This window comes from Rhinolophus sinicus, chromosome 18 (genome assembly GCF_057876585.1).
Source record: "Rhinolophus sinicus isolate RSI-liver-muscle chromosome 18, RSI-T2T, whole genome shotgun sequence".
In the NCBI taxonomy this organism is placed as follows: Eukaryota; Metazoa; Chordata; class Mammalia; order Chiroptera; family Rhinolophidae; genus Rhinolophus; species Rhinolophus sinicus.
Window position 1 is genome coordinate 28,209,629 of NC_142518.1, and position 13,332 is coordinate 28,222,960.

Sequence of the window (13,332 nt, forward strand, 5' to 3'; positions counted from 1 at the left end):
ATCCATTATTGAAAGTGAGATGTTAAAATCTCCTATTATTATTGTATTGCTGTCAATTTCTCCCTTCAGTACTGTCAGTGTTTTGTTTCATATATTTAGGTGCTCTCTTCTTGGATATATATATATATGGATATATATATTGGGGGTGCCAAAAAATGTACACACATGACTTGTATTCATCCATTCATCTTTTGTTATCGGTATATATTGAGTATTACAAGTTTAACACAGTTTTTTCCTTTCTTAAAATGTGTATACATTTTTTGGCTATATATATATATATATATATATATATATTTTTTTTTTTTTTTTTTTTTTTTTTTTTCTTTGTTAGGAGGTTTTTGATTACTGCTTCAGTCTTCCTAGTTGTAGGTCTATCGAGATGTTCTTACTAGGTCTATTGAGATGTTCTATTTCTTCATGATTCAGTTTTGGTAGGTAACATCCTTCTAGAAATTCATCCTTTTCTTCCAAGTTATCCAATTTCTGCTGTATACTTATTCTTAGAAGTTATACACACACACACACATATATATATAAAACTTATAAAGATATATATATATATATATATATATATATATATATATATATATATATAAAACTTCTGGTGAATTGGCCATTTATCATTATATAATGCTATATCTTCTGGTGAATTGGCCATTTTATCATTATATAATGTCCTTCTTTGTCTCTTGTGACAATACTTCACTTATGTTATCTGGTATATGTATGGCCACCCCTGCTCTTTTTTGGCTACCATTTACATGGATATCTTTTTCCATTTTTTCACTTTCAGCCTATATGTGTTCTTAAAACTGAAGTGAATCTTGTAGACAGCATGTAATTGGGTCTTCCTAAAAATCCATTTAGTCACTCCATGTTTTTGATTGAAGAATTTAATCCATTTACATTTAAAGTAATTATTGATAGGCAATTACTTGTCATTTAAAAAATTGTTTTCTGTCTGACTTGTAGTTATAATGTTCTTCTTTTCCCCTCTTGCTGTTTTCCTTTGTATTATAGTGGGTTGTTTGTTTCATAGTGGCATGCCTCAATTCATTTCTCATTTTTTTGTGTGTATCTTCTAGAGGTATTCTCTTTGTGGTTACCATAGTGCTTACCAAGAACACCTTATAGTTGTAACAAGCTACTTTAAGCTGATAGCAACTTAACACCAATCAAATACAACTCTACACTTTTACTTTTCCTCCCCCACATACTTTGTTATTGAAGTAATAAATTACATTTTTATATTGTATATCCATTAATATATTTTTATAATTATTGTTACATTTTATACTTTGTCTTTTAACTCCTATACCAGAATTAAAAGTGATTCACACATCACCATTTTATTACTACAGTATTGTGTATTTGTCTATATATTTACCTTTACCAGTGAGCTTTGTATTTTCTTATAATTTTGTGTTGCTTTTTAGCATCTTCCAATTTTTAATTGAAGGTCTGCTTTTAAAATTTCTGATAAGGCAACTCTAGTGGTCATAAATTCCCTCAGCTTTTGTTTATCTGGAAAATTTGTTTAATTTTACATGGTGGTATGGCAAAAATAAAAGTTTTGCTGAATATAGTATGCTTGTTTGGCATTTTTTTCTTTCAGCACTTTGAATATATTATCCCATTCCCTTATGCCCTGCAGAGTTTCTGCTGAGAAATCTACTGATATTGTTACAGGGTTCTCTTGAATGTGAGGAGTCACTTTTCTCCTGCTGCTCTCAAAACTTTCTCTTTATCTTTGACTTTTGACAATTTGATTATAATGTGTCTTGGTTTGGACTTCTTTAGATTCATCCTCTTTGGGATCTGTTAGATTTCTTGAATCTGGAACTTTATTTTCCTCCCCAGATTTAGGAAGTTTTCAGCCATTATTTCTTTAAATAAGCTTTCTGTCCCTTTCCTTCTCTCTTATTCTTCCTCTTGAACTTTCATAATTCAGATATTGGTCCTTTTTTTTTTATGTCACATAATTTTATTGGGTTTTCTTCCCTCTTATTCTGACTTTTTTTCTTTTTTCTCCTTTACTTGATAATTTCAAATTACCTTTTCTTTGAGTTTGCCGATTCCTTCCTATGCTTGTTCATGCCTGGTGTTGAATCTAAGAAAAATTTCAATTTGGTTATTTTATTCTTCAGCTCCAAAATTTCTGTTCATTTTTTTTAATATTTTCTATCTGTTTGTTGAAATTCTTAATTCATTTATACATAACTTTCCAGAGATTCTTGAGCATCTTTATGACAGTTATTTTGATTCTTTGCCAGGTAATTCATATACCTCTGTGTTTTTAGTGATTTTTCTGGAAATTTATTTTGTTCCTTTGATTGGGCCATTTTTCCCTGTTGCTTTGTGGTCCTTGTAACTTTGTATTTGTATCTGCCATTTTAAGAAGCAGTTAACTCTCCCAGTCTTTATGGACTAGCTTCATACAAGGAAGTACTTTCACCAATCAGCCCAAGTAGAGATTCTGGGGTCTCTCAAACCTTTTCTGTGGATGTGTCTTCTCTGGACTTGTGCATGTAGATTCCTAATTAAAGGGATTTGTTGGTTTCTTATTTTCAGGAGCTTATGATCTCATTTCCTCTGGTGTCAGTATGCTCGACTGTGGGTCCTCTGAAGCAGCAGCATACTGCCCAACTCTTTTTTTGTTCTCAGAGGACCCCAGTCATCTAAAGGATGCCAGTTCCTGTATGTGTTCTGAGGCATGTGAGACAGAAGCTAGTCCGTTGGGCAGCCCCCCAAAAGCCAGAATTTTGGATGCATACTCCATCCATAGACCTCTACTCCCAAGGGAGACACCACCAAGCTGTGTCAGCCTTTGTCTGCTGTGCCACAGGTGTTCTATTGTAGCAGCATGCCACACAGCTCTTTTTTGTACTGACTGGCCCCTAAACATCTAGACTTTGTTGGGTCCATCCAATTCTGAGATGGGCAAGACAGAGTCAGTCTCTCAGGAAGCCCCCTGAAAATCCAGAATGTTGGACACATTCTCCACTCTTTTCTTGCCCCCCAAAAAGAGAGGCTGTGAGTTGTGTCAGCCTCTGTCCATTGTGCTGTTGTTCTCTTGGAGTTCCAACATGCTGTCCAGCTCTTTTTTGTTCCGAGCAACCTCTAGGCATCCAGAGTGCGCAGGTTTCCATCAGTGTTCCCAGACAGGTGAAACAGAAGCCAGTCCCTTGGCAGCCCTTGAAAGTCAGGACATTGGATGTATGATCCAGTCTTCTCTTTCACTCCCCCAGAGAAGCCAGGAGTTAGGAGTTTGCTCCAGATTACACAGCACTGTGCTGGGGAGAGAGACTATGGCAAGAGATTGCTACAAATTTTCCTATGGACTTCAGTGTAACTGGTTTCACACTTGCCTTGGGTGCAGAAGCCTCTTAACTGGTTTCTGGATTTCTCAGAGTGGGAATTGGTCCATATATTGTTGAATCAGTATTTCCCTGAGAGGAAGGAAGTTCTGGGGCTACTGTTCTGCCATCTTAATGACATCACTCTCTGTACCTTTGACTCTTTCTTTTTAATAGGAAAGAAAAATAAACTTCTATTGTGGTTAGAATTTTTTTGAGAGTTTCTTTTTAACCAGCTAAATCTAACAATATTAATGGATACAGATAGATGTCTGCTGTGGGTGGTAGCTAATATTAGATGAAGTCTTAAAACTTTACAAATCTAGGACAATATAAATGTAAGATTCAAAGTATTTTTCTTTCCCAAAATATTTTCTGAAAAAGAAGTTAAAAAATATATAAACTTGCAGATCCCAGGAAAGCAAATTCTCATGTTTGATTCATTTTTGTTTTTACTGATAGGAAAACAATGGTTCTCATGCTGTTTTGGTTAATTAGGAAGAACAGAGCAGTTATCCAGATGTTAATCCCTTGGCTTGCCTCGTACTCCACATCTTTCTTTGGTTTGGAAACTTAGTCTGCTCAGAAACCAGAATCAGCTGGTACTAAATAAATGGTCTCATTTTATTTATATTTAACCATTTGGTAAATGAAATAAAGCCATTAGAAGAGGTAATAGACCTCAGATTTTAAAATAAATATTGAGACTAGATAAATATCTCTGCTTTTTCATTACATTTATCTGGTAGCAGGAACATATTAGACTGTCATAATGTTCTATTCCATTGACTTATCTCCAGGTTCCCTTTTATAGAAGACCAATCTTTTGGATGCTTTTACACTCATCATTTATATGTACTTATTTACTTATCTCTTCTGCATTCACTAGCACTCTATGTCTTAATTCCAATTTTTTATGTCTCATGCAAAATTTAAAATCCAAATGTACAGTGCTCTTTGCAAAAAAAGGCTAAAGTCACCATCTGAATAAAAACCTATTTTACTGAGTAGTGGTGGCCTGGAGATTCATTTATGTGAAGGTGCTTATTGTGAATTTTAAGTAACTATGTATGAACCACTCACCTACATGTTAAATAGAAAGCTAATATTGACAACTTTATGGAACATCTTAATTGAAAGGAAAATACAAATAGAGACTGAAGATACTGATGTTTTCCTCTTTTTTTATTGTATATATAGCAGTTTGGGTGATTTTTTTTTTAAATTTTATTAGTTTCAGGTGCACAAGACAAAGCAAAACTTAGTCGTTTATCATTGATGTTTTCCTCTTTTAACTAAATTTGTCTTGTACAACTTCTCACCAATAATAAACCAAATTTCTCTATCAGTCTTTCCAGAAACAGTTCAAATAACCAAAACAACCAGAGACATCTTGCAGGGTTTTTTCAAAGCGGTGAGAGTTTGGTAAAGTAATGAGAAATTGTGGAAAGCTTCCATTATACTTAAAAGATAGAAAACCACTGAGTTAAATATCTCCTTCATGCAGTGCATGCTTATCCTTTCTTTGTAGATCTGCTCACCTACATGGCTTTATGTCACATGTTTTCCTTTCCTGCCTACTCTTAGCACTGTGGAACCAAATAGTCTCGAAAAGGATTGATTTAATTCTGTGTTATGCATCAGCAATAAAATTTGTCAACTTGAATCTTTATTACCAGTGATCACATCAAAGCTGAAAAAATACAGCACAATTTCTTTTTTTTACCCTAGAAGTTGAATTTCTCACACTGAAAAACCCTTTAGGCTTGTATGTGGAGTATGTTTGATTTAGGAATCAGTGAGAAAGAATGAGCAAAATGAATAAACAAAGAAGAAAAACCCATGATTCTTTTCTAAGAACCAATTTAGAAAAAGGGGATGATAAAAAGAGGATAGATGGTAAACATGAAGTGGGAATCTACTTTTTAAAGTAACTACATGGAAAACAATAATGATTTTGGACAAATGCTAACATTCATTCAGAGCTAGACATCAAGTTAAACCCTTTATAGGCATTACCCTAACCATTCTGTGAGACAGAGTCTATTATCATTACCAATTTTCAGATGAGAGAACTGAAGGTTAGGAATCACTTTCCCAAGAGCACACAGCTAGATTTGGTGGAGCAGCAATTTGATATCAGATCTCATTTCAACACCTCCATTCATTCTATTGCTCAAGAGCTGTTCTCCATCAGCTCTTATTGCCAACCCTCCCCTCAAACATGAATTCTACACGCTTTCCGAACATTTTTCTTGATTCCTTCCCTGCCTACCCAGCTTCTCTAAATAAATCACAGCAAAGTACTTTAAATTATTAAAAACCCAAGTTAGTCCCAAGTTACTCTTTGTTTTGCAAGTGAGAGATACCCACTTGAGCAAAAGAAGGAATGCACTGGGTCCCATAATTGAACAGTCCTTCAGGTAAAGCGGGGTGCCAACAATGTCATCAGGTCCTACTTTTTGTCTATGATTCAGTTCCTTTCCTGTGTGGCTTTATCCTCAGCTTGCTTTCTCCTTGCAGTCATAGAATGGCCACCAGCAGCTGCAGGGTTAATCCTTCTCCTTTGGCAATGCCAGCTTTAGGCACCCGTGATGAGTGCCAGTTCACTTACTTATTGCACCTGGTTTCTAATTCTGCCATTACATTGTGGACTGGTGATCCTGTTTGACACATAATGGCTAAAAGAAAATACTTAAAATTAATAATGCTGGAGGTAGAGAAAAAGAGACAAGAAAGAGAATCAAATCCTATGTTCAAATGTACATTTTTATGGCTGTTTGTGCAGAAGAGCAGAATCAAGAAACTGGTCCAGAAAATAGACATCAAACCTCATCCATCAATTAGGAATTGGTTGAAATTTTCGACATTATGAAGGGCATTGCAGACTTCAACAAATATCTCTTGAACAAATATTGTGTGCCTGGCATTCATCTAGATGCTGGGGATAAAGCAGGGAACAACAGAGACAAAAATTCCTGTCCTAGTGGGGATTGCATTCTAGTGGAGGGGGATAGACAAGAAAACAACATAAATCAGTAAAAATATAGTTTGTAGATACCAATGGTTGGGGGGGGTATTGTTTTAAATGAAAATAATAGGTCATGGAGGGGTGGCTAGTTAGCTCAGCTGGTTAGAGCATGGTGCTGGTAACACCCAGGTTGCCGGTTCGATCCCCGCATGGGCCAGTGTGAGCTGCGCCCTCCTTAAAAAAAAAAATTCAAATAATAAGTCATGGAAGATTTCACTGAGAGAGGGGTGAAGGGCAAGCCATGAGTATATCTTTTGAAGAGTATTCCAGGTAGAGGAAACTGCAAAGGAAACTCTTCAAATTAAGACTATGACTAGTATGTTTGAGGAATATGAAGGTGGCTGGAACTGAAGGAGCAAGAAGAATAAGAGATCAGAGAAGTAATGAGTGCCAGATGGCAGCGGGCCTTTTAGGCCATCCTGTGAATGCTGGACTTGACTTTGAGGGACAGATGAAACACTGAAATCAATCAGAAGGCAAGATTTGATATAACATTCTGGCTGCTGTTTTAAGAAGGGCCTATGGGGGTGAAAGAACAGAAGCAGAAGTCTACAATTAGGTTGCTAAGCTAATAAATCGAGATGCATCTCCAAAGAGAATGTTCTCTATGGACTATACATAGCACTGACTCAGTTACCTAAAACATTTCCAGGATGCAAAGTATTCTGAAAGTATTTTTAAGATGGCTTATTCCATAAAATGTACTAAGCCTTAAGTGTTGAGAGTTGACAGTTACACAACTACTTTTTTTTTCATATTTACCCTTAGATAGCAACCATGTTTCCCCGAAAATAAGACCTAGGTGGACAATCAGCTCTAATGCATCTTTTGGAACAAAAATTAATATAAGACCCGGTAATATATTATATTATATCATATTATAAAGACCCGGTCTTATATTATAGTAAAATAAGACCAGGTCTTATATTAATTGTTGCTCCAAAAGATGCATTAGCGCTGATTGTCCGGTTAGGTCTTATTTTTGGGGATACACAGAATTATTTGCACAAGATGGACCCTTTGATTTTAATACTTGTTTCCTGGGTAGTTTCGCATAACTTTTATGATTTCCTTGATGAAGCCACTAAAACTATTTTCCATGCTTAGTTTTGCATAATCTCATAATTAGGAAGCACTGAGGAAAAATTAGGAACTGGGCAATTCAGCAAGATCACAGAAACCATGTGTTGGGAGCTGCCTGTCAGCAAATGCTGCTAGAGATCAGGACAAATCTTGCAGATAAGAGCAAAATTAATGGCTTCAGCAAGATTTGTATAGGCTGCATATTTCTTGTGGGGTCATCGCTACCTCTAAAATCTAACAAATCCAACTAGAATTATTACTTTGGAACACAACTTTCTGTGTGCCTGCATATTTCTTTTCTCTCAGGCCAGATTCCCCCCAAATATCCCTCTGCCCAACTGCTTATTGCCCTGTTGAGTGGGCACTATGGCTCATAGGGGACTTCTATGGTCTTGGATAATGGGAAGCTAGAAGGATATCCCAGTTACCATCACTGCACAACAAATTACCCTAAAACTTAGTAGCCTGAGATAACTATTTTCTTTTGCAGATAATATTGTGGGTCAGGAATTATGGAAGAGCTTGGGATGGTAGCTGTAGGGTCAACTGAGCTGTATATCCAAGGTAGCTCAGTCACATGGCCGCCAGTTGATGCTGTCAGATGGGCTGTTGACTCAAGTACCACAAATGATTGCTACATGTTGTCTGAGCTTCCTCACAATATAGAAGCCTCATGGTAGTCAGACTCTTACAAGGTGGTTCAAGGCTCCAAATCTGAGTATTTAGCATGTAAGATGGAAGCTGCATCATTTTGGATGAGCTAGCCTAGGATGTCATGCAGTGTCATTTCCATCACATTCTGTTGGTTCCAAGTGAGCCATAAGCTCACTCAGATTCAAGGGGAGGGGGCATACACCTTACCTCTTGATGAGAGGAATGTCAAGGTCACATTGTAGAGGAGCATGTGGCATAGGAGACATTATTTGGGCCATGTTTGGAAAATATAATCTGCTACAGAGTTAGTTATTAAAAACAGAATGTGTGAAGTCACTGAATTCAAGGTATAGAGGTCACCAGACTTTGTGGAGAAACAAAGTAAAGAGTCAGAAACTGAAGAATGTTCACATTCTTGCATTCACAAGAGCAAAAGGATCCAAGAAAACAGTGGGAGCTTAATTAAATCAGGTTAAAATTTCAATAAAGGCCAGCGGCTGGATGGTTCAGTTGGTTAGAGCGCAAGCTCTAAACAGGGTTGCCGGTTCGATTCCCACATGGGCCAGTGAGCTGTGCCCTCCACAACTAGATTGACGATAACGAGCTGCTGCTGAGTTTCTGGAGGGGCGGCCGGATGGCTCAGTTGGTTAGAGTGCGAGATCTCAACAGCAAGGTTGCCACTTCAATCCCCGCATGGGATAGTGTGCTGTGCCACCTGCAACTAAAGATTGAAAACAGTGACTGGACCTGGAGCTGAGCTGCGCCCTCCGCAACTAGATTGAAGGACAATGACTTGGAGTTGATGGGCCCTGGAGAAACACACTGTTCCCCAATATTCCCCCAAAAAAAATTATAAAAAAAAATTTCAATAAAGGCTTCACTCTGCATTCTACACTCATTCATCATTTCACAAACTTTTAGTGAGTGCCTACTACATGTGCCAAGGACTATTCTAGGCTCTTGGTGTACTTGTATATCAGTAATAAATGTAACAGAAAGCCTTGCCTTCATGGAGAGTGTATTCTAATGATGTCATGACATTAAAATAAATCACACTACTTGTGAATTTAGTAGACGACAGTTAGAGGTGAGGCCTCATGTGGTCTAAATAGTACATCTGTTTATATTCTGAAGTGTATTCTGGGCTGAAGTTTTGCCAGGTGATTGTGCAACGGACAAAGTGAGGTCTTCGTGAAAGAATTGTATAGATGAAAGGGTTAATTTGTCCCGTGAGTTTAAGAGGGCTTCTGGATATAGCTAACCTCTGTGCTTTTCCCAAATCATACTGCTTCACATCCATCTTATGACCTTTGTTCTACGCGTTGGCATCACTCTCCAAAAGAAACCCCTTAAACCCCCAATACTTCACCCCACCCTGTATACATACCCTTGGTTATATAACTTGAAGTTCCATAAAGACACTTTATATTTTCTCATGTGATTTGCCAATGGAACAAGGCAGACACGACTGTGTCCGTTCTGAGACCAGACCTAAAGAAGTTTTGCATGTTTTTCCTTATGCTCTTGCCTCTCTGTCACTGCCATGCAAGCATGCTGGGGTTGGCCTGCTGGAGATGAGAGACATGTGGACTAGAGCCTAGTTACCCCAATCTCCCTAACCAACAGCCAGCTCACCCCCAGCCACCGGAATGAGCCCAGCCAAGGTCCCAAATGCATGAGCAATTAACTTATTGTTATATGGTACAAGATTTTGTGCTTGCTATTATAGTTATGCAGCATTTGGGGGCAACAGAGGGGTGACCCAACCAGGAAAAGGCAGAGCTCCTTTATTTGGAGACCTGCTTACAGTTCCATTTTGAAGCCAGTCAGCACAGGTCCCTGTCATTGCTGCTGGTGATACCTCGGTGCTGGGCTGTGTGGAAGGCTAATCAGAGTCAAACTTAACAGTTGTCTCTAGATTCATGACACGGGTGAGACGCAGAGAAATGAAGTGGAATAAGACTTCATTTCTGCCTGTGAGGCTTGCATTTTATGTCTCCCGTGTGAAGGGACAAAAATCATCCCTAATGCTTGCTATGGTTGAGCGATAAGGAAGAAGGCCCAAACAGAAACTCAGCATTCTAGTGGCTCCTTTGATACCTTAACCCATTAGGCTCTCTACCTAAAAGTGGACTTAGCTTATTAGTATAGTTAAAAACAAACCTGTTTGACAGTATTATAGGAGGATGGAGGCCATACCATCCGCTATATAGATGTCAGTTCTGGCAGCCATTTTGGCAAAGTGAGCTCCTTTTCCAGAAGGCATCAAGCAAGGCTATTTGATCTCTGCTTCCAAATCATTGTGACAATTATCAATTCTGAAGAAAAAAAATTGCCTCCAAACAAAACTGGCCTTTAATGTAAGTGGAGCAGTTGCTCTTCCCACAAAGTGTCAGAAACTTTTCCATGAGTCACTTATTCTTTTGTGTCTTGCACCATCCCTATCAAAATGCAAATACCAGGAGAGAGGTGACCTCTTTGGCCTTCACTAGTGGACACTTTGGGAAAGGAAGAATTATTTTAAAACAGCTGAGCAAAAGAAAGGCCACTCATTGTGTAATTGTTCATTTCCTGCCTTTCCCACTGGACTGCAAGCTTCGGGAGGTCTAGGGCCATGGCCCTTTTGTTTATCCCTCTATTTCCAGAGTCCAGGACACATAGAGACCCTCACTACCATCTGTGGAAGGAGAGCAGAAAGGAAGAAACATGGGAAGGAAGGGAAAGAGGTAACTAAGGACACGCAGAAAAGGGTAAAAAAAGTCTACCTAAAATTCTTATGGAGCATTTATCCTTATATTATAGCTAATGACCTCAAGATATTTTTGGGGCTCTTATTATGCATGCGGGGGTGGGGGTCTCTGGAAGAAAGACAACTCCCGCTCTTTTACCTTAATTTGGTGTGGTTCTTTGAAATTTTACTCCAAGAAAAACATCACGACAACCAAGGCCAAGAAAGTTTCCCTATGGGGCATTTCACTATTTTAATGTATGAAACGTGATGTACTCAAACCCCTCAGTCTTTTTTTTTTTCAAGGAGGGCGCAACTCCCGGTGGCCCATCCATGCCGGGATCATGCCAGCAATCTTGGTGCGATTAGAACCATGCTCTAACCAACTGAGCTAACTGGCCACCCCACCCCTCAGCCTCTGGGATCAAGGCATTCAGAATGAGAACTCCAAAGTGACCAAGATGCAAACCAACTTTCCGGAGGGCGCTCAGTTTCCCCCTACGTAGTACTCTAGATTAGTTCAGTGGCTTCCCAACCTTTAACATGCATATGAATCACCTGGGAAGCTTGCTAAATATGGTGATTCGGCTTCAATAGGTCTGAGGCGAAGTCTGAGATGCTGCAGTTTTAACACGCTCCCAGGTGATGTTGATCTGCTGACTTGGAGACCTCACTTTGAATATACAAGGGACTCGAGGTCTTCACCTCCCCCGCCAGGTGTGCTTACGCCCAGACTCAGCGTTCCCGATCGGAGTCCCGCGTGTCCCTGGCCTTCAGCCTGAAGGGGAGGAGCTGGAGGCGGAGCGGGAGGAGTGGCGCGGGCGCCGCATGTGTCCTGCCAGAGATCACCTCAGCCCCTTAAAGAGGCGGCGGAGCTGCAGCGGCGCAGGAGGGGGCGGCTTCAGCGAGGGCGCGGCCTCTAGGAGCGGGGCGGCGACGCACATCCCCAGCGCTTGGCGGGGTCACTAGGAACCACGCGGCAGCCTTGTGTCCCACTTGGCAATTCGCTCCGTGCTTCTCGCGCCCGCCTCCTCTTGTCACCTCCCGTCTCCTCTTGTCACCTCCCGTCTCAGCCTCCCTGCTCCATCCCGGCCGGATCCCCAGCCATCTGAGTGCCTCAGAGAACAAGAGGTGGTGCGTGGGGCTTCAGAGCGCGCCCTCAAGCGGACCCCGGCTCGGCCTTACGGGGCACGGGCAGCAGTATGGACACCAAACGCTGCTTCGCCAACCGCTTCGATGACTACCAGGGCAGCCTGCTGGCGGGCCAGTGCGAGGAAGCGGTGGCGCCTTTGGTCACCGCCACCATCGAGCGAATCCTCCAGGAGCTGCCTCCGCTCGGGGGCGGCGCTGAGCCCCGGGGGGCGGCGGCCGCGGCCAGCAGCTGCCAGGGAGGGCTGTACGGCGGAGTGGCCGGGGTGGCCTACATGCTCTACCACGTCTCGCAGAGCCCACTCTTTGCAGCGGCCCGGGAGCGCTACCTGCGGTCAGCCAAGCGTCTCATAGACGCGTGCGCCCGCGCGGAGGAATGGGGAGAACCGGACGCCGACACCCGCGCCGCCTTCCTGCTCGGGGGCGCGGGCGTGTACACCGTGGCCACGCTCGTGTACCACGCCCTGGGCCGGTCCGACTACGTGCAGCCACTGGGCAAGTTCCGGGCTCTGTGCGCCGTCTGCGTGCCAGTCTCCTTCCTGGAGTGCGGCTCCGACGAGCTGTTCGTGGGTCGCGCTGGCTACCTGTGCGCCGCGTTGGTGCTCAAGCAGAAACTCGCCCAGGAGGTAAGACGTAGCCCGGCCACCTGGGGGCGCTCGCTGCCTGCCGGGCCCTGCCCCGCCACCCTCCCCTGGACTCCGGACTCCGGGCTCCGGCTTGGGTGCTCCCGGCCATTCTCCATCTCTCTTTGTTACTCTTTAGAGCTGTCATTGCTTCACTCTCTTGAGGTTGAGCTCCTGCTTTTGTTTATCTGCCCTCCTCTTTTTGAGTCTCTCATTTGTTGGGATTCCGCGTCTTTGCACTTTGTTCGTGTTTTCCACTGAACGTGCCACCTCCCCAGATGCTTCATTGCCCAATAACTTTCTGGAGGCCCTTTCAAGTGAGATTTTAAGAACCTCGAAAATGAAAGGGATTTCCCTTCTTTTGAACCTCCTGTCAAAAGCGGAAGCACCCTTGAATGTTAGAGTGCTAGAAAAGTGATGAAAGTTTTGGGGGCTGATTATGCCATCATTGATTCCATCATTAATGTGGAGGTAAGTAGCTTCTACCCCCAGGGCTGTAACCTAGAATCACTGCCCAGCTGTAGATCTGATGTGCTTACCATTCAGTTAATCTCATGGCTCTTATAAAATGCATATCGGATGGAGGTGGTCTCTGTTAAATATAGAAATGTAGACAGAATTGCACCCCGTTGTAATCGAATGTGCATTTTTCACTTTCAAATGTGCAGTTAGGATTGTCAAGATGACAGCATACTGGACAGGGCA

General features: G+C 41.4%; 1 protein-coding gene across 1 annotated transcript in view; it reads left to right on the forward strand.

Moving 5' to 3' along the window:
* The first annotated feature begins 11,571 nt into the window (after positions 1-11,571).
* LANCL3 (LanC like family member 3) overlaps positions 11,572-13,332 on the forward strand; it is a 93,186-nt gene continuing 91,425 nt past the window's right edge. The window contains exon 1 of the mRNA XM_019718415.3: positions 11,572-12,630. Within this exon, the coding sequence (XP_019573974.1) occupies positions 12,058-12,630 (573 nt within the window). The 5' untranslated portion in view covers positions 11,572-12,057. The remainder of the gene's footprint in view (positions 12,631-13,332) is intronic.